Here is a 22,011-nt window from a genome sequence, read left to right on the forward strand (position 1 = left end):
TCGTCTGTCACTATGCTTGAATAAATATTTTTGTTTGATATGTAGTGAGAGCAGATGCTTCCCCATTTGGCTCTCTAATTTTCTCTAGTAGATGATGCTACGGGATACTTAACCTGTTTCTAATCGTGGTGTGGCTCAGCCTTAGCACACACCTTTAATCCCTGTGTCTGGAATACAGACATGCCCTTAGTACATGCTTTTAATTCCCCCAAAATGAAGGTAAAGTTAGTCTGTAGAAGGAATCACCTATGTTTGAAACTGATGTCTAATTGAGGGGTAGGCAAAGTGATGAATCAGAGAAAGACTTGACAGAACAGGATATGCCCGACTCTCATGAGAAGAGAGGGGAAAGGGAAGAGAGACAGACGGTACCAGATGGAGTACAGAGTAGGAAGACAGTGAAATTCGTGCACAACTGTGCAGTAGAGTTGAGAGGGCGAGTAGAGCAGCAGAGAGGGGAAAGGAGGCAGTTTCACTGAGTCTACATAGACACACTGAGGAGAGAACAAACTAGACACAGGTAAAGAAAGAATAAGCAAGAGAATGAGAAGGAGCCAGGAGATTAGAAAAGATGGCTAGAGTCAGTTTGAGGCCAAAGACAGTAATTCAGAGGCCGAGAGAAAAGCCAGATTGGATAAGTCAGCTGGGAGAGGAGACTGAGCCAGAATAACTGAACTGAACCAGCCAGCCAGAGTTCAATCAGAAAGAACTAGGAAGGAGTGAACTTACTTAGCACTAAGCTTTAAGAGGCTGAAAACATTCTAGGCCTAGATTAGATTTACAGGGGCTAGAAGCTTCCAGAGTTAGGCCTAGGTAACAGATAGAGGCATTAAACCTTAGGGATGACAATTACATCCGCAGACTAACAGTTACTTTTACAAAATGATACCATATTTACATTTGTTATGTAAATCTACATACCATTTGTTGTAAATTAAATGATAATGGTTCATTGTTTTAAAGATTTGTGAGGACTGGGAAGATGATTCGGTTGGTGAAATACTTTGTTTGCCATCCTGAGTTCAGGTCCCCAGACTCCACACAAAGGGCAGGCACGGTGGTGGATGTATGCAGTCCCGGTGCGGGGAGACACTGAGTTGATAGCTGTGGGCTTAGCTAGAGACTCTGTCTCAAAGTAAGAATGAAAATTATAGAAGAAGTCACCTAATGTCAGTCTTTCCCCTTTCCACATGCTCCTGAGCTTGCACCTGCAAATAGGTATGCACACATACACGTGCAAACATATGCTACACACACACACACACACACACACACACACAGATACACACACACACACACACACACACACAGATCTCAGAATATAGTACTGTTAATCTTCTAACCTCCCCTCCCCCAATAGCTTAGGCTTTCTAAGTTCCTTAAATCTCAACGTAAATTTTAGAATTTACCCATTAATCTAATTCATTTGTAACATACATACTTACACCTCAAGTATTGGGTTTTGGATTTGTGTCGCATTGGTTCTAGATTGACTTTTTTGTCAGCCCATGAATGTAGAATAGCTCATAGTTTATCTAAGTCTTCATTAGTTCCTCAGAAGGGCTTTTTAGCCTTAAGTCTAAAGGTTTTATGCCTCTCATTCGTCTCCCCCCACACACTGGCTCATTCTGACCCTGTGATGTGCTAACCACTGCATTAGTTTGATTTACCATTTATTTGTTGTTGCTCATGTAATTCACACAGATGGTTTTGTGCATTGGTTTTAAAACAGGTGTCTTTGCTAAATCCTTTTAAAATTTGTATTTTTAGATCTAGTACTGAGTGAGAATCTCAAAATTCAGAGGTGGAGGCCCTGCCCCAGTGTCAGGAGCAGAGGTGGAGGCCCTGCCCCAATGTCGGGAGCAGAGGTGGAGGCCCTGCCCCAATGTCGGGAGCACTTACATGGCTTGAGCTTTAGATGCCCCGATTGATCCTTGGGAGCAGAGATGAAGTCTTAGTTCTTTGCTGTTCCAGCAGCTAGGCCTTCGTGTCTCATTAATATTCAACAAATGTTTGTTACTTAAGTAGTTACACACCTACATTAGCGTTTAGTTTAATTACAGTTGACCTCCTTTCTGGGGTATGTTTTTAAAAATAGGTAAGCCTGTCCTCTAATAAATTGGTAACTCAGATGGATGTTCCCCCCTTCTGATCTTAGGTTTAAAAAAACTATTCACTCTCCAGTTTTCCTGAGCGTATTTGTATTATAATTTACATTTATAGGCTTGTTTTAATAATTTTTCTGGAGTAGGAACTAAGCAGTGTCTGTCCACCCTCCCCTCATAAAGGCCAGTGGCAATCCAGAGTTCCCTTGGGAACCAGTGAGCTTATTAAGACTCACTCATGGAGCACGCGTGAGGATAATAGGCAGGAGTGTGGGTGTCCCTACAGCAGCCACAATGGAAGGTCTGTGTTCAACATGAATGATGGCTTCTTCATGGCTGTACAGATGGGGCCCTCTTCTTTTTTGTCATCCAGCCTGTATACTCTAGGCCCTCCTAAGCCTCAAAGCCACATGTAATTAGGGCAGACATATATGTAAGTAGCTGTAAGAGTGACTGAAGTCTCAGATGAAGATCCCGGAGCCCCGTCCAGCCCTCCTCCTTCGATGAGGACACATGGACAGTGAACGAGCACAGCTGTGGTAGTGCTTTGCTGGTGGACACGGTCTACTGACAGTGGCAACACTTTGGCTCAGAGGGCACTGCTGTTGACAGGCTTAGTTCACAGAGATCAACTTTATTCTTACCCTGTCCCGGTCCCTTGGTTTCTGTACTTAGATGATGTTACCTGTTTCTTGAATGTCTATGCACAGTCTGGGAAGCTGCGTATGTCAATCACCTGCTAACTTTTATGTGAGCACTCCCATCCTGTGTCTTCTGAGGTGCACACTGGAGATGCTCAACTAGAGAACCACTGTGTTCCCCAAGCTGGGCTCAGGGAACCTCAAGGGCAAGCGTTATCATGAAGCCTCTTGAGATCACCTACATGGCCACTTCCTGTTCAGCACACAAAGGGTTATAGCCAAAGTGTGCAACAGCTCAGCAGGTTAAGGGTCATCTTTCCCTTATACATTTACTTTATTAGTGTTTGCCAGTATCTATCATAACTAGTTTTTTTTTAAAATGCTTGATAAATTCCCTGAGCTTTTCGTTTTGACTGTATATGTATGGCTGTTTTGCCAGCATGTATGTCTGGGCACCAATTGTGTGCCAAATTTCCTACACTTTTTAGAGCAATCAAGGAGACTATATAGAATCAGAGAAAAACAAACACTTGATTCTATATCTGAGTCTTTTTTTTTTTAACAGTTGCAAGTGCCTTTTAAGATTCTTTGTTGTTTTGGCTTTATTTCTTGGAGACTAAATGTACTTTTACTTCCTTGCCAACTAGAGTTTTAAAAAAAAGGAGGTTGAGAGTTATTTTCAGGAGTTAAAATATTTTTAGATGAACTTCATACAGCTACCTTGGTTGGAGTCTTAGAAATAAAATGCTAATCTATTGGCATCTGATAATTCTAATTTTTTCCTTTATTACTTGAAATGATTTTTGAGTTTAGAAAGGCTTTACTCCTAAAAATGTTCAGTCATATATCCACCATTCATGTCCTAGCTAGCTATGTGTGTTGTGAGTATGCTTTTTAAAGTTTTTTACCAGCCATATAAACCATTAATATGATACTTCTATCAGGTCTTTGTAGTACATGAAGGAACCGGATAACAGGAAGCCCTGCCATGAGGCTGGATAGCTGCTTGGTTCTAAAATTAGTGACTCACTTTAGAACCCCTAAAACAAGCCTGTGACCCTAAAATGCGAGCTCAGGGACATTCGAACAACTCCAAATGATTCAACACAGCAAGTGTCATGTTTTCTCCAGGGGCCCCAGTTTATTTCTACCTCTCACAAACGGAAAGCAGCTAGCTCCTGGCCATCATTTCTAGTTCCCTTTGGCAGAATTTGCACAGTAGTGTTACCCTCACACAAATAACAACACACTGGATAAGAACAACAGATATGTTTGCAGAATGGTTTGGTGCCCCAGCTTATTGGTGACCAAAAGGCCTGACCCCTTCCATCACTTTCTCAGTGCTTCTCACTTCCACAGTGGCTTCTGACCTCTAGCCATTATTAAATGATCCTCATAGGACCATCTGTTCTAGAAAAGCAACATAGCATCTTTCTCCTCTGCTGTTTACTAATAATATTTTACTGTATTCTAGAGCTGTAAATATACTTTTCTTTTGTTAATATTAACCCAGTGTGTGTTTTGAAAGCTATGTATTCTCTGAAGTCTGGATATTAAACAGTAAAGGAAGGTGTGTGTGTGTGTGTGTGTGTGTGTGTGTGTGTGTGTGTATGTATGTGTGAACTGGTGTACCCTCACTGCTAGTGTTCTCAAGTGTTACCACTCTCAGGTTTTAGGGGATAAACATGGCAATGCTCTGTGGCTCAATGAGAGGGAGTGCTCGATCCAGAGAAGAAACCAGAAGGTGGTAGAGGAGGCGCCGAGGTAAGTGTCCCTGAGAGCACTTATAAAACTATCTGATTTTGTTGTTTTCTACATTAAACCTTCTTGTTAACATTGCCTTAATATAAACTTTTCTGACTAATGCTTCTATGTTAATGATTAAGAGTCTGTCACTTGATGTCTCTCAGTCTTTCAGTGCATAAAAGTGAGAAAACACTTGAAAAGCAAGTAGACTTTTATTAGGTGAGAGTTGGGTAGACGGTTGTGACTTGGGATTGTGCGGACTCTGCCAGTTCTCAGGACACCTAGAATTGATGTGCTTCTTACGTTAGTTAGAGAGACATTAACAAAGATGGTCCTGGGTTTTCCTACTGAGAAGGGTTCCTGGATCTAGTTCTTGAACAGTCCTTGATTCATCCAAGCTGCCCTGGTGGTTCCCAGCAGGGAAGGTTTGTGAGGCACTTCATGAGAACTCATTTCTATTCAGTAGGCACTTGCTATTCAGTAGAGAGGCAGAGGCAGGTGGATCTCTAAATTTCAGGTCAGCCTGGTTTGCATAGAAAGTTCTAGGCCAGCTAGAACAGCATAGTTAGACCATTGCCTCAAAAAAAAAAAAATGCCCAGTTGAGGCCAGGCACGGTGAAGCATGCTCACAACTTAGTTTCTCAGAGGCTGAGGTAGGAAGAACCCCACGAATTCAAGGCCAGATGTGCTACGTAGGGAGTGAGTATTAGCCCTGCCAAGGGCTGCATTGTAAGACCGACTCCCTCACATCAAACTCAGGCAACCCACCCTCCAAACTGAAAAACAAAAGCAAAACCCAGTTGAGTATATGTAGTTGTTTTGAAATGACAAGGACTAAAATATGTATCCAATAGTACTTTAATTTACAAAGCCAACATGCCTTAATATATATGTGTAGTCTCAAAAGAGTATATATAACTGTGGGTAAAATTTTAATCGCAGGGTAAAATTATTCCCAATTTTAGACACCATGGTTAAAAAATGAGGGGTGATGTGGTGGTCTTAAAACATGGTGTCTTAATCCTTTGGCTTTCCTGTTATTCAGCACTGGGGGAGGGCTACATTGCCATGTCCTGTGCCTGCATTACCAACAGAATGCCTAGCAATTGTGTTGTTGCTAGGCAAGGGTACAGGATAGGAGTGGATAAAACCAGAAAGAACAAAACGGAGTCACCTTAACTGCCTCCACATTTGTACACTTGCTTTCCTTATTTTGGCTCCATTAGCTTTATCCAGTGGTTGTTTTCCAGATTTCTCTATGCCTACATTTATTCAGACACTGCAGAACTATATTTCTAATTAAAAAAAACCCAAAAAACTCTTAACACCTGAACCTGTCCAGTAGTCCTAACATCACCTGAAGATCGATTAGAAAGCACATCCCAGGATATATGTTCAGTTTTACTAGATAAAAATTACTTGTGTATTTTAGAGATGAAGGTATAGAGTAATGTGAAAAGGTGAAATGTTCTGTAAAATGTGACGTTGGCTTGGTGAAGCTTGTTGCACATAACAACAGTGTGTGCTGTGAAACATAACTAGTTCCTAAATTGATTCAGATGAGTCTATGTAGCAGTTTTATGTAAGGCCATGAAAGATCACCCGAGACTTTGCTGCTGAGTGTTTTGTATATTTGTAGCATTTTTCTGGATCCTGAGACGCGCCGAGCCATGGGAGAGCAGGCCGTGGCTTTGGCTAAAGCCGTGAAGTATTCTTCTGCTGGAACTGTGGAATTTCTTGTGGACTCCCAGAAGAATTTTTACTTCTTGGAGATGAATACAAGACTCCAGGTACCAGCGTGCGTTTTTATTCCTCTTCATGCCTCTGTGCTCCTCCTCATGTATTCTTTTCCTTATTTTATTTTATAATAAAATTTAAAAATCATCATAAATGCAAATCCGTTCTTTATATCTGTGCTGAGACACCTGGTAAGGAGAATTCAGAAGCCTACTAATTTATTTATTTAAATTTTAAGTTTTATATGCGTTTAAATTATATGTAATTTAAGTTTTATATGTATGGGCATTTTGCCTGCATGTATATATGTGCACCACATGCAGTCCCCTTAGAGGTGGGAAGAGGGAGTCAGATCCTTAGGACTGCAGTTACAGTTTTGATCTGCCACATGGGTGCTGAAAATCAGACCTGGGTCCTCGGGAAGAGCAGCCAGAGCTCTTAGTTGCTAAGCCATCTGTCCAGCCCCGTAGCCTGCCAACTTGAAGGGCAATGTTTAGCCTCCTACACTGTTAATATTCTTAATACCTGATAATATACTATGTGGAAAAATCTCCTTGGTTTGCTTGATCCTTTTAGGATGAGCTGTATTTGTTAGGATTTGTGTGCTGGTCAGAGAACTTGGTGCTATAGTCAGAAAGAGACAAGTTCTTACACGTCTTCTAAAGGGGTAGAAAGGGGGCCTAATGTGAACTTCTGGGAGTAACTCCTAAAACTGCAGTGACTCCCAAGTTCCTGAGGAACTACCACCCCTGCCCCAGTTAGGAAAAGCCCATGGCCATCTTGGTTTGTGACTTCCTGAGTTCCACCTACAATCTCAGAGGTCAACAGCGTGGCAACAGGTGACTTTATTTTCTTCCTTTTTCCCTTTTTCCTCCCTTATATAAATTGTGTGTATGTATACACATACACACATATATACATATGTGTATATATACACACATGCATACACACATGTAGGGAGTATATACACACATGTACACATATATATATGTATATGTAAAAGTAGACAGAACAAAACATTTGTTGAACAAATCATGAGGCGTCAGGCGTCAGTGGGGGCTGGTGGTAAACGTGCCAGCACTTTTTGCTGAGCCTCCCTTCTGTCTTTCATTCCGTCTCCCTCCATCTCTGCAGTGTCTCCTGTTCTGATAGAAATCATGTTGGAATCTGATGGGAGTACTGTTTTATCTTGCCATACTAGTTTTACTGGCTGTTTTTTATCCTTAACTTTTTGTTGTTGTTGTTGTTGATGGGTTCATATAGTATTTATTCTTTGGTGTTCATGTAGTGCAAATAGGAATTTTCATGCTAGCCCATGTGATACTGCTTTGAAGAAAATAACAGTTTATATTTCAGCTTCTGTAAATACTTAATATATTACCCATTTTACTCATTTAGTGAAATCATAGCCTGGACCAGAGTCTAAGGTCGGGCTGTCAGCAGAGGATTCCATCTTGGAACTGAGTAAGAATCTGGTACCAGATGGTTGTCAGTTAACCTGTGGTCCTCTGTTTTGTGGCAGATAGCTCTAGTCTCTCTGCCTTAGCTGTCACCTGGATTTCTCCTTAAGTATCTTCATGTCCAAAGCGCCCTCTTTCTAAAAGGATAACAGCCATCAGATTTGGGGTCAGTCCACTGTAGTATGACCTTAACTTGATTGTATCTGTTAAGACTCTTTTCAGATAAGGTCATACTCATAGGTTCAGGATGAACATGAATTTAGATGGAATTCTATTCAATCTGGTGCATCCTTTGTAAAACATATTTTTGTGCAAAAGAAGAAAATATATTGTAGTTTCATAACATCAGGGATCCAGGGTAGCGTGAATTGGGAAATGCTACGTTTAACCAGATAGAGTCTGGTGTAAATCATACTATGCCTGAAAATAGCATCCACTTTGTATCCATTAGGCCCTTAGTGGGTGGGATGGTTAGCTTGTTTTAGGAGAGGCAGTTGGGTTTCTCTGGGCAGGAGTTGGGTATTGCTTGAACGTTTGTCCTTCGTATATGGCGGTCCTTCATATATCCCAGGTGCCTGAGCACTCATGTCGCTGATGGTCTACACTTAGCTTCAGACGCCACCCTGGGCTGCCTTCCCTTAGTTGCTTTCTTCATCTTCATAGCTGTCCCTGGAAATAGGCTCTTCCTTCATTCAGACCCTCATCACATGAGTAGACAAGGTAGACACTTTAAAGAACGCTTCAGGTATTTTATGTCCATTGGTGTTTTCACTCCATGTATATCTGGGTAAGGGTGTTGGATCCCCTGGAACTGGAGTCACAGGTAGTCACAATGAGCTGCTGTGTGGGTGCTGGGAATTGAACAAAGTTCCTCTGGAAGTTCAGCAGCTCTCAACTGTTGAACTACTTCTCCAGCCCCAAGAGAAATACTTTTTTTTTTTTTTTTAATAAAAACTTGGTCTTAACCAGTCCTGTGGTTTTGGATGCTTGCGGTGGGTTTCCAGGAGCTGGTTTTGAGGAAATCAACAAGATAGATAAACCCTTAGCCAGAATAACCAGAAGGATAGAGACAGTATCCAAATGAACAAAATCAGGAATGAGACATAACAACAGAAACTGAGGAAATTAAAAAAAATTATCAGATCCTACTACAAAAGCCTATACTCAAGAAAACTGGAAAATCTCGAAAATCTGGAGGAAATGGACAATTTCCTAGACAGATACCAGGTACCGAAGTTAAATCAGGAACAGATAAACCATTTAAACAACCCCATAACTCCTAAGGAAATAGAAGTAGTCATTAAAGGTCTCCCAACCAAAAAGAGCCCAGGTCCAGACGGGTTTAGTGCAGAATTCTATCAAACCTTCATAGAAGACCTCATACCAATATTATCCAAACTATTCCACAAAATTGAAACAGATGGAGCACTACCGAATTGCTTCTATGAGGCCACAATTACGCTTATACCTAAACCACACAAAGACCCAACGAAGAAAGAGAACTTCAGACCAATTTCCCTTATGAATATTGACGCAAAGATGCTCAATAAAATTCTCGCAAACTGAATCCAAGAACATATCAAAACGATCATCCATCATGATCAAGTAGGCTTTATCCCAGAGATGCAGGGATATTTCATTATACAGAAATCCATCAATGTAATCCACTATATAAACAAACTCAAAGAAAAAAACCACATGATCAGCTCATTAGATGCTAAGAAAGCATTTGACAAAATTCAACACCCCTTCATGGTAAAAGGGGCTGTTTTAAAGATCACTCTGATCTTGAAGCTGTGCTCCTTTGTGGCCTCTACTCCCTGTGGAGGCAGTTTATCTGTGCACTGTCCTGTAGTGGCCTCTCATGTTTATAGCTGTACTTTTCAATTGCTCCCTGCTACTACAGGAATAAAGCACATCTGTAGTGATACTTGGCGTCTGGTGCACCTGTATGTGGGACAGAAATGGTGCTGAGTGTTGTGCTTATGTCTCTAGTGTTCATTTGTTGGGTCTTGGGTGATAATATTTTTCCTGTATTCTTATTCTTCGATGTTCTTAAGAATATCTTCTCTCTTGTTATCTACTCCCAGTAACTATGAGTACTTGTTCCAAGCTGATGACTTTAAGAAGTACATTATATCCATGTAAGTTTGTGCCCTTTTCTGTTCTGTACATGAGGCCTTTGCCTCAATTATCACTTCCTTTCTAAATGGCATGTGGAAGTGCCGCCCTGACACATAGACTCTCACCAGTCACAGGATGAGCATCAGCTGCAAGGGACTTGGCAGTTGATTGTGCAAATCAAACACTAACTAATCCTATGAGTGTAAGCACCAAAGTTTTAATCTGTGTCAGTTATATGAAAAAAAAATACTGGTAGAGTGAAAATATACCTATCAGATAACAGATTGGTTCTCACTTGTGATAGCAGAAGTTTGCTGTATTTTGATGCCAATATTATAAATATCTGTAGCATTTATTATTATTATTATTTTTTATTAACTTGAGTATTTCTTTTTTTTTTTTTTATTAACTTGAGTATTTCTTATATACATTTCGAGTGTTATTCCCTTTCCCGGTTTCCGGGCAAACATCCCCCTCCCCCCTCCCCTTCCTTATGGGTGTTCCCCTCCCAACCCTCCCCCCATTGCCGCCCTCCCCCCATAGACTAGTTCACTGGGGGTTCAGTCTTAGCAGGACCCAGGGCTTCCCCTTCCACTGGTGCTCTTACTAGAATATTCATTGCTACCTATGGGGTCAGAGTCCAGGGTCAGTCCATGTATAGTCTTTAGGTAGTGGCTTAGTCCCTGGAAGCTCTGGTTGCTTGGCATTGTTGTACTTTTGGGGTCTCGAGCCCCTTCAAGCTCTTCCAGTTCTTTCTCTGATTCCTTCAATAGAGGACCTATTCTCAGTTCAGTGGTTTGCTGCTGGCATTCGCCTCTGTATTTGCTGTATTCTGGCTGTGTCTCTCAGGAGCGATCTACATCCGGCTCCTGTCGGTCTGCACTTCTTTGCTTCATCCATCTTGTCTAATTGGGTGGCTGTATATGTATGGGCCACATGTGGGGCAGGCTCTGAATGGGTGTTCCTTCAGTCTCTGTTTTAATCTTTGCCTCTCCCTTCCCTGCCAAGGGTATTCTTTTTCCTCATTTAAAGAAGGAGTGAAGCATTCACATTCTGATTATCCGTCTTGAGTTTCGTTTGTTCTAGGGATCTAGGGTAATTCAAGCATTTGGGCTAATAGCCACTTATCAATGAGTGCATACCATGTATGTCTTTCTGTGATTGGGTTAGCTCACTCAGGATGATATTTTCCAGTTGCAACCATTTGCCTACGAATTTCATAAACTCGTTGTTTTTGATAGCTGAGTAATATTCCATTGTGTAGATGTACCACATTTTCTGTATCCATTCCTCTGTTGAAGGGCATCTGGGTTCTTTCCATTTTCTGGCTATTATAAATAAGGCTGCGATGAACATAGTGGAGCACGTGTCTCTTTTATATGTTGAGGCATCTTTTGGGTATATGTCCAAGAGAGGTATAGCTGGATCCTCAGGCAGTTCAATGTCCAATTTCTGAGGAACCTCCAGACTGATTTCCAGAATGGTTTTACCAGTCTGCAATCCCACCAACAATGGAGGAGTGTTCCTCTTTCTCCACATCCTCGCCAGCATCTGCTGTCACCTGAGTTTTTGATCTTAGCCAATCGCACTGGTGTGAGGTGAAATCTCAGGGTTGTTTTGATTTGCATTTCCCTTATGACTAAAGATGTTGAACATTTCTTTAGGTGTTTCTCAGCCATTCGGCATTCCTCAGCTGTGAATTCTTTGTTTAGCTCTGAACCCCATTTTTTAATAGGGTTATTTGTTTCCCTGCGGTCTAACTTCTTGAGTTCTTTGTATATTTTGGATATAAGGCCTCTATCTGTTGTAGGATTGGTAAAGATCTTTTCCCAATCTGTTGGTTGCCGTTTTGTCCTAACCACAGTGTCCTTTGCCTTACAGAAGCTTTGCAGTTTTATGAGATCCCATTTGTCGATTCTTGATCTTAGAGCATAAGCCATTGGTGTTTTGTTCAGGAAATTTTTTCCAGTGCCCATGTGTTCCAGATGTTTCCCTAGTTTTTCTTCTATTAGTTTGAGTGTGTCTGGTTTGATGTGGAGGTCCTTGATCCACTTGGACTTAAGCTTTGTACAGGGTGATAAGGATGGATCGATCTGCATTCTTCTACATGTTGCCCTCCAGTTGAAGCAGCACCATTTGCTGAAAATGCTATCTTTTTTCCATTGGATGGTTTTGGCTCCTTTGTCAAAAATCAAGTGACCATAGGTGTGTGGGTTCATTTCTGGGTCTTCAATTCTATTCCATTGGTCTATCTGTCTGTCTCTGTACCAATACCATGCAGTTTTTATCACTATTGCTCTGTAATACTGCTTGAGTTCAGGGATAGTGATTCCCCCTGAAGTCCTTTTATTGTTGAGGATAGCTTTAGCTATCCTGGGTTTTTTGTTATTCCAGATGAATTTGCAAATTGTTCTGTCTAACTCTTTGAAGAATTGGATTGGTATTTTGATGGGGATTGCATTGAATCTGTAGATTGCTTTTGGTAAAATGGCCATTTTTACTATATTAATCCTGCCAATCCATGAGCATGGGAGATCTTTCCATCTTCTGAGGTCTTCTTCAATTTCTTTCCTCAGTGTCTTGAAGTTCTTATTGTACAGATCTTTTACTTGCTTGGTTAAAGTCACACCGAGGTACTTTATATTATTTGGGTCTATTATGAAGGGTGTCGTTTCCCTAATTTCTTTCTCGGCTTGTTTCTCTTTTGTATAGAGGAAGGCAACTGATTTATTTGAGTTAATTTTATACCCAGCCACTTTGCTGAAGTTGTTTATCAGCTTTAGTAGTTCTCTGGTGGAACTTTTGGGATCACTTAAATATACTATCATGTCATCTGCAAATAGTGATATTTTGACCTCTTCTTTTCCGATCTGTATCCCCTTGATCTCCTTTTGTTGTCTGATTGCTCTGGCTAGAACTTCAAGAACTATATTGAATAAGTAGGGAGAGAGTGGGCAGCCTTGTCTAGTCCCTGATTTTAGTGGGATTGCTTCAAGTTTCTCTCCATTTAGTTTAATGTTAGCAACTGGTTTGCTGTATATGGCTTTTACTATGTTTAGGTATGGGCCTTGAATTCCTATTCTGTCCAGGACTTTTATCATGAAGGGGTGTTGAATTTTGTCAAATGCTTTCTCAGCATCTAATGAAATGATCATGTGGTTCTGTTCTTTCAGTTTGTTTATATAATGGATCACGTTGATGGTTTTCCGTATATTAAACCATCCCTGCATGCCTGGGATGAAGCCTACTTGATCATGGTGGATGATTGTTTTGATGTGCTCTTGGATTCGGTTTGCCAGAATTTTATTGAGTATTTTTGCGTCGATATTCATAAGGGAAATTGGTCTGAAGTTCTCTTTCTTTGTTGTGTCTTTGTGTGGTTTAGGTATAAGAGTAATTGTGGCTTCGTAGAAGGAATTCGGTAGGGCTCCATCTGTTTCAATTTTGTGGAAAAGTTTGGATAATATTGGTATGAGGTCTTCTATGAAGGTTTGATAGAATTCTGCACTAAACCCGTCTGGACCTGGGCTCTTTTTGGTTGGGAGACCTTTAATGACTGCTTCTATTTCCTTAGGAGTTATGGGGTTGTTTAACTGGTTTATCTGTTCCTGATTTAACTTCGATACCTGGTATCTGTCTAGGAGATTGTCCATTTCCTGAAGATTTTCAAATTTTGTTGAATATAGGTTTTTATAGTAAGATCTGATGATTTTTTGAATTTCCTCTGAATCTGTAGTTATGTCTCCCTTTTCATTTCTGATTTTGTTAATTTGGATGCACTCTCTGTGTCCTCTCGTTAGTCTGGCTAAGGGTTTATCTATCTTGTTGATTTTCTCAAAGAACCAACTTTTGGTTCTGTTGATTCTTTCTATGGTCCTTTTTGTTTCTACTTGGTTGATTTCAGCTCTGAGTTTGATTATTTCCTGCCTTCTACTCCTCCTGGGTGTATTTGCTTCTTTTTGTTCTAGAGCTTTTAGGTGTGCTGTCAAGCTGCTGACATATGCTCTTTCCTGTTTCTTTCTGCAGGCACTCAGCGCTATGAGTTTTCCTCTTAGCACAGCTTTCATTGTGTCCCATAAGTTTGAGTATGTTGTATCTTCATTTTCATTAAATTCTAAAAAGTTTTTAATTTCTTTCTTTATTTCTTCCTTGACCAGGTTATCATTGAGTAGAGCATTGTTCAATTTCCACGTATATGTGGGCATTCTTCCCTTACTGTTATTGAAGACCAGTTTTAGGCCGTGGTGGTCCGATAGTACGCATGGGATTATTTCTATCTTTCTGTACCTGTTGAGGCCCGTTTTTTGACCAATTATATGGTCAATTTTGGAGAAAGTACCATGAGGAGCTGAGAAGAAGGTATATCCTTTTGCTTTAGGATAGAATGTTCTATAAATGTCCGTTAAGTCCATTTGGCTCATGACTTCTCTTAGTCTGTCGACATCACTGTTTAATTTCTGTTTCCATGATCTGTCCATTGATGAAAGTGGGGTGTTGAAATCTCCCACTATTATTGTGTGAGGTGCAATGTGTGTTTTGAGCTTTAGTAAGGTTTCTTTTACATATGTAGGTGCCCTTATATTTGGGGCATAGATATTTAGGATTGAGAGTTCATCTTGGTGGATTTTTCCTTTGATGAATATGAAGTGTCCTTCCTTATCTTTTTTGATGACTTTTAGTTGGAAATTGATTTTATTTGATATTAGAATGGCTACTCCAGCTTGCTTCTTCTGACCATTTGCTTGGAAAGTTGTTTTCCAGCCTTTCACTTTGAGGTAGTGTCTGTCTTTGTCTCTGAGGTGTGTTTCCTGTAGGCAGCAGAATGCAGGGTCCTCGTTGCATATCCAGTTTGTTAATCTATGTCTTTTTATTGGGGAGTTGAGGCCATTGATATTGAGAGATATTAAGGAATAGTGATTATTGTTTCCCTTTATATTCATATTTGGATGTGAGGTTATGTTTGTGTGCTTTCATTCTCTTTGTTTTGTTGCCAAGACGATTAGTTTCTTGCTTCTTCTAGGGTATAGCTTGCCTCCTTATGTTGGGCTTTACCATTTATTATCCTTTGTAGTGCTGGATTTGTAGAAAGATATTGTGTAAATTTGGTTTTGTCATGGAATATCTTGGTTTCTCCATCAATGTTAATTGAGAGTTTTGCTGGATACAGTAACCTGGGCTGGCATTTGTGTTCTCTTAGGGTCTGTATGACATCAGTCCAGGATCTTCTGGCCTTCATAGTTTCTGGCGAGAAGTCTGGTGTGATTCTGATAGGTCTCCCTTTATATGTTACTTGACCTTTTTCCCTTACTGCTTTTAATATTCTTTCTTTATTTTGTGCGTTTGGTGTTTTGACAATTATGTGACGGGAGGTGTTTCTTTTCTGGTCCAATCTATTTGGAGTTCTGTAGGCTTCCTGTATGTCTATGGGTATCTCTTTTTTTAGGTTAGGGAAGTTTTCTTCTATGATTTTGTTGAAGATATTTACTGGTCCTTTGAGCTGGGAGTCTTCACTCTCTTCTATACCTATTATCCTTAGGTTTGATCTTCTCATTGAGTCCTGGATTTCCTGTATGTTTTGGACCAGTAGCTTTTTCCGCTTTACATTATCTTTGACAGTTGAGTCAATGATTTCTATGGAATCTTCTGCTCCTGAGATTCTCTCTTCCATCTCTTGTATTCTGTTGGTGAAGCTTGTATCTACAGCTCCTTGTCTCTTCTTTTGGTTTTCTATATCCAGGGTTGTTTCCATGTGTTCTTTCTTGATTGCTTCTATTTCCATTTTTAATTCCTTCAACTGTTTGATTGTGTTTTCCTGGAATTCTTTCAGGGATTTTTGCGATTCCTCTCTGTAGGCTTCTACTTGTTTATTAATGTTTTCCTGTGTTTCCCTAAGTGTGTTCATGTCTTTCTTGAAGTCCTCCAGCATCATGATCAAATATGATTTTGAAACTAGATCTTGCTTTTCTGGTGTGTTTGGATATTCCATGTTTGTTTTGGTGGGAGAATTGGGCTCTGATGATGGCATGTAGTCTTGGTTTCTGTTGCTTGGGTTCCTGCGCTTGCCTCTCGCCATCAGATTATCTCTAGTGTTACTTTGTTCTGCTATTTCTGACAGTGGCTAGACTGTCGTATAAGCCTGTGTGTCAGGAGTGCTGTAGACCTGTTTTCCTCTCTTTCAGTCAGTTATGGGGACAGAGTGTTCTGCTTTCGGGCGTGTAGTTTTTGCTCTCTACAGGTCTTCAGCTGTTCCTGTGGGCCTGTGTCTTGAGTTCACCAGGCAGCTTTCTTGCAGCAGAAAAGTTGGTCTTACCTGTGGTCCCGAGGCTCAAGTTCGCTCGTGGGGTGCTGCCCAGGGGCTCTCTGCAGAGGCAGCAACCAGGAAGACCTGTGCCGCCCCTTCCGGGAGCTTCAGTGCACCAGGGTTCCAGATTGTCTTTGGCTTTTTCCTCTGGCGTCCGAGATGTGTGTGCAGGGAGCAGTCTCTTCTGGTTTCCCAGGCTTGTCTGCCTCTCTGAAGGTTTAGCTCTCCCTCCCACAGGATTTGGGTACAGAGAACTGTTTATCCGGTCTGTTTCTTTCAGGTTCCGGCGGTGTCTCAGGCAGGTGTCCTGCCGCTCCTTGGCCCTCCCCCACGGGAGCCCAGAGGCCTTATACAATTTCCTCTTGGGCCAGGGATGTGGGCAGGGGTGAGCAGTGTTGGTGGTCTCTTCCGCTCTGCAGCCTCAGGAGTGCCCACCTGACCAGGCGGTTCAACTTGAGTATTTCTTATATACATTTCAAGTGTTATTTCCTTTCCCGGTATCCGGGCAAACATCCCCCTCCCCCCTCGCCTTCCTTATGGGTGTTCCCCTCCCAACCCTCCCCCCATTGCCGCCCTCCCCCCACCAGTCTAGTTCACTGGGGGTTCAGTCTTAGCAGGACCCAGGGCTTCCCCTTCCACTGGTGCTCTTACTAGGATATGCATTGTGTAGCATTTATTATTAATAGTAGTAGGTTACTTCCTTTTTTTTTTTTTTTTTTTTTTTTTTTCCGGAGCTGGGAACCAAACCCAGGGCCTTGCGCTTGCTAGGCAAGCGCTCTACCACTGAGCTAAATCCCCAACCCCGGTTACTTCCTTTGAAATTATATCTTAGTTCATATTCTGCTTGTGTTAATTTCCTTATAATTTTGCCTTTTGTATATTAATTTGATTTTTATTAAAATTAGTGAATCTAATTAGATAATGAACTTTTTTATTAAGACGGGGACTTTATTTTGCCATGTTGAGGATGGCAGCTTGCAATGAGATCCAGAGAGAAATTTGTAATGAGAGAACATTTGTGGTTCTACAAGTAGACAGGACTGCTACAAATACACAGGACTGTTACAAATAGACAGGACTGCTACAAATAGACAGGACTGTTACAAATAGACAGGACTGCTACAAATAGACACAATTGTTACAGATAGACACGATTATTACAGATACACATGATTGTTACAAGTAGACTTGGCTGTTGGGTTGAGCACATGCCGTCATCTATAGAATTACCATCCAGTGTCTCTTTTAGGCCAACTTATAATTGCACACTGTACTCCCTGAGGCAAGGTCTTGCCATGTTGCCCAGGCTGGCCTTGAACTCCTGTGCTCTAGTGATCCTCTTGACTTAGTGTCCCCAGTAGCCAGCTACATGTATTACCACACCTGACTCTTATGGTTTTCTTTGTTCTTGTGTTTGTTTCTGCCTCACTTGTTTCTTAAAGGCTGACCCACAGTCTTCTGCATCAGACAGCTCTTTGCAGTTAGTTGAAATCCCAGGAATACCTCCATGCCTGTCTGCTTTTTATCCAGGATAGCTTTCCAGGAAATTATATTCTATCATTTCAAGGTTACAGAATAGGGGCAGGGTGGGGTGAGGAGTTAAATTGGTAAAAATTTCATCATTTAGTTCTGACAATACAGTTTGCCCATGCTTAATGGTTATTTACACTTCTTTTCTTGGGCTTATTTGTCATGAGTGTGACCCTGTTAGCTATCAAGAAAAAATGATTTTTTTTTTTACTTCTTAGAATGTGTTTGTGTGTAGTCGGTATTTCATAGTAAGTTGACTACTAAATGGGCTCATGAAGAACAAATCTTGGACTTCTTGCAGCATTGTGGAAGTCTTTCTTGCATGCCCCTCTGTGCTTATGTAATCATGGCTAGTTTGGAACTTGTTACAGGTTAGGGTGACTTCAAACTTGCCATGACCCTCCTGCCTCTGCCTCCTGAATACTGAGAGATTAAAGGTATGAGCTACCATGTCTGGCTTCTGATATTTTTTTAAAAATTGGATATTTTTTATTTATATTTCAAATGCTATCCCCTTTCCCAGTTTCCCATCCATAAACCCCCTATCCCATCCCCCCTACCCCTTCTTCTATGAGGGTGTTCCCCCTCCCCAACTACCCACCCCTCCCCACCTCCCCACCCTGATATTCCCCTACACTGGGTGGGGGGTGTCCAGCCTTGGCACAGGACCAAGGACTTCTCCTCCCATTGGTGTCCAACAAGGCCATCCTCTGCTACATATACAGCTGGAGCCATGGTCCTATCCATGTGTATTCTTTGGATGGTGGTTTAGTCCCTGGTAGCTCTGGTTGGTTGGTATTGGTGTTCTTATGGGGTTGCAAGCCCTTTCAGCTCCTTCAATCCTTTCTCTAACTCCTCCAATGGGGACCCCATTCTCAGTTCAATGGTTTGCTGCTAGCATTCACCTCTGTATTTGCCATGCTCTGGCAGAGGCTCTCAGGAGACAGCTATATCAGGCTACTGTCAGCATGCACTTGTTGGCATCAGCAATATTGTCTGGGTTTAGTGGCTGTGTGTATATGGCCTACATCCCCAAGTGGAGCACTCTTTGAATGACCATTCCTTCAGTCTCTGCTCCCAAATGTTCTTCTTCTTTTTAATAGGAACATTTATTTTTAATATAGTTATTTTTATAACTTTAAAGTACATGTGTGTGTATGTGCGTGTGTGCAAGGGAGGCTGTACAGGTGCCTATAGAGACTGAAGGCATTAGGTCCCTTGGAGCCAAAGTTACATGTGATTGTGGGCTACTTGATGTAGGTGCTGGGGATTGAACTCCAACAGGAGGATATGTTCTTAACCACTGACATTTTTAAAAACAGGGTATTTTCTTTTCCAAATTTATGTTCTAAGCTGAGATTCTAATTCTTAAGGCACACACCAAATTCTATAGTTTTTGCAATCTGTCTTATCTCTAGTTAGTGTGCTGGCTTGGACAAAGACGCCTGTACTGTGCTGCGCTCCTTCACTTGAAATTTCTTGAGCTGGTCAGTCCAACGTCAGGCCATGTGTGTTTTCTGGTAACAGAAATCTGAGTAGTGTTTTCACCTGGTGAATGGTGATATTTGGACTGACAAAGTTTGTTTCTCTGCAGAGATGTGCCACTGAGAGTCACTAGGTTGAGGCCTTGGTGTAGCTGTGGTTTAGCTTGGATGCTTGCTTTAGCTTTGCTCTCCGTATGGTCAGTTGATTGTAGAATATCCTGTGCACCCTTAGCTCCTTTCACATCGATTCTTTTCTGACACTCCAGAGTGAGGGCTGCATGTTCTCCTTCTCTCCCCATGCCCTCATCCCTCTACTCTTCCAGTGTTGATGGTCAGATTTGCTCACAGTGCTTGCACAAGGCATGAGTTTAATACCATTCAGGTTCCTATTGTTTGGAACCTCTGCTGGGTCAGCTCTACTGGCCCTTGCTACGTGGGGTTAGTGTCTGAGTTATACTGCTCTGGTGCTCTCAGAGCAAGTGGTTCTTCCTTCACCTGAGTCAGAATATAGGTGTAAAAACCTCAGATACCATTTTTGGATATTCCCCCTCCATTTGTTGCCTGTCTTCTTGACTTTGTATGTTGTTACTTTCTGAAAAAGTTTTTATTTCTAAGTAGTTGAATTTTTAAATCTCTATTGTGTAATTTGTGTCATTGTAACAGTATTTGGTTTTCCCTTTTCTTTGATAAGCCAACACCCCCTCCCCCTCCCCCATGTTTTCTTTTAGAACTCTTTTTATATTTCATAATGGATCTCCCATCTGGTATCAATTTTATTGTATTTATTTAAGATATTCAATTTATTCAACTATCTCATATATCTATTGACTTAGAAAACATTTCTGCTTATTTGGGTGCTAGTACTACAATGTTTTAGATATTATATCATATATAATAGTGCAATATCCAAGAGAGCTATTTACTCCTCATTTTTGTTTTTACATGTGAACATTTTGGATCATTAGATTACTTATTTATATTTAATAAGAGAAAAGAATTAAAATAATGTAGTTGCCTAAATCTTGGGAAAATGCCTTTAATTTTTCAGATATAATTTGTAAGATATAATCTTAAGAAAAATGGTTACAGGTAACATTTTGAAATAGTACTTTGTTTCCTTTTAATAACACTTAATGGGAATTAACATACTTTTGCTTGATCCTGCTGTCTTTCTTTCCTAACTCTCACATCTGCTGCTTTCACTGTTTGTTCTTACTGGCCCACCATTTGCCTTATGTCTAGGCATGGATCTCCTGGTTCTCATATTAATGTTTTTGACTTGGACACTCAGTGTGGGGTTCCATTGTACACCAGACATCCATTTGTTACCAACTAGCCATTTTTCTCTTTCTCCAGTCCCTGAAAGATAAGTCCCAGAAACATGACTCAGTGACCTCCCACCCCTAAATTCATAGCCATGACCATCTACTTGTTCCAGTATGACTAACTGCTGTTTTGGCTTCTGTAACTTACTTATGCACATACCCACAGATTGTTCTGAGTTTCCTTAATTGCTTCACTTGGCAGAACAGACTAGTTATTGCCTGCTTCATAGATACTGAAGGTCACCTCATGGTTCTCCCCTTTACAAACCCTGCCCATACTCCTCCTTCACGACAGGCCAGAGATTAGGCTTTAGGACTGTTGTCCTGCTAGTAAATCAATAACTTTTAATTATAACTGGATTGAGTCTTTTCCAGGGGTCACAAACTCCTAACACTCAGCAACAGCTTCTCACCACAGTTCTCTGTCACTGAGCACTTTCTTGTCATTGTCACATGACCAGGGCTTTTCTTCAGTCACAGGTTCCTGTTTTAGCCATATTGTCTCCCGTGAGCTGTGCAGTGGGTGATAACTAAGGCGGCTCTTACATGAATTGCATTTACCTTGTTACAAAGTTCTGGGTGTGAAATGAATTGGGCACTAAGGCTGCTCTTACATGAATTACCTTTACCTTGTTACAAAGTTCTGGGTGTGAAATGAATCGGCATGTTGCTACCTTTTGACCCAATGTAAACCCTTGAGTAACTATTAAAGAACACAACAGAAAACAGAGGAGCAAAGGTTCTTTGAAGTTTCCTGTTGTGTAGTGATGATATCCTGGTGGGGTGAATGGAGAAGGAACTGCAACTTTGGGCAGTTTGCTGGCTAGTTTATCAACTTGACACAAGCTAGAATCACTTCAGAAGAAGGGGCTTCAACACCGCATCTAACTGCTTGTGGACAAGCCTGCCGTGCTTTCTTTTGTTTGATGACTGCTGTGAGGGCCTCTAGGCTGGCAATTCTGGGTTCTATAAGAAAACAGACTGAGCAAGCCACAAGGAGCAAGCCAATAAGCAGCACTCCTCTATGGCTTCTGCACCAGACCCAGCCTCCAGGTTCCTATTCTGTTGGAGTTTATGTCCTGACTTTCTTCAATGATGTATATTAATTTGGAAGCATAAGCCCATTCAATCCTTTTTTCCCCAAGTTGTTTCTGGTCATGGTTTTTCCTGTGCTATTTTGGGTGTAGACTTCTGAATTGGAAATGCTAATGCTGCCAAGGCAGAGACATAGTTAGACACAGGTTTGCCAGCCACCAGGAATGCATGGCTCCAAGAGTGAGCCCTGATATAAAATGTGGGCTTTAATTACAGTATATTGATGTTGGCTCATAAACTGTCACAAGTTCCCATACTAATGCAACATGGTCACAGTCTGGGAAAGCTGGATGGAGGTAGGGAGTTACGTGGGAACTGTTCTAACTGCCTGCTAAACTCAGAACCAGCAACTACCCTGATAAATAACCTCTTTTAAAATGGGGTCATATGCACATGACTTCATGTGTCCTTCCTGAGTCAAATTAATTTCAACTGTAATCAAAATATTCTAGACCACGAATGC

General features: G+C 41.2%; 1 protein-coding gene across 7 annotated transcripts in view; it reads left to right on the plus strand.

The window, feature by feature from the left end:
• The window catches only part of Pcca (propionyl-CoA carboxylase subunit alpha), a 340,323-nt gene that overhangs the window by 125,271 nt on the left and 193,041 nt on the right, over positions 1-22,011 (plus strand). For all 7 annotated transcript variants that reach the window (XM_063274647.1, XM_063274648.1, XM_063274649.1 and 4 more), the window contains 2 exons: positions 4,416-4,510; positions 6,132-6,282. In XM_063274647.1, coding sequence (XP_063130717.1) covers positions 4,416-4,510; positions 6,132-6,282 — 246 coding nt within the window. The remainder of the gene's footprint in view (positions 1-4,415; positions 4,511-6,131; positions 6,283-22,011) is intronic.

This window comes from Rattus norvegicus, chromosome 15 (assembly GCF_036323735.1).
Source record: "Rattus norvegicus strain BN/NHsdMcwi chromosome 15, GRCr8, whole genome shotgun sequence".
Taxonomy (NCBI): domain Eukaryota; kingdom Metazoa; phylum Chordata; class Mammalia; order Rodentia; family Muridae; genus Rattus; species Rattus norvegicus.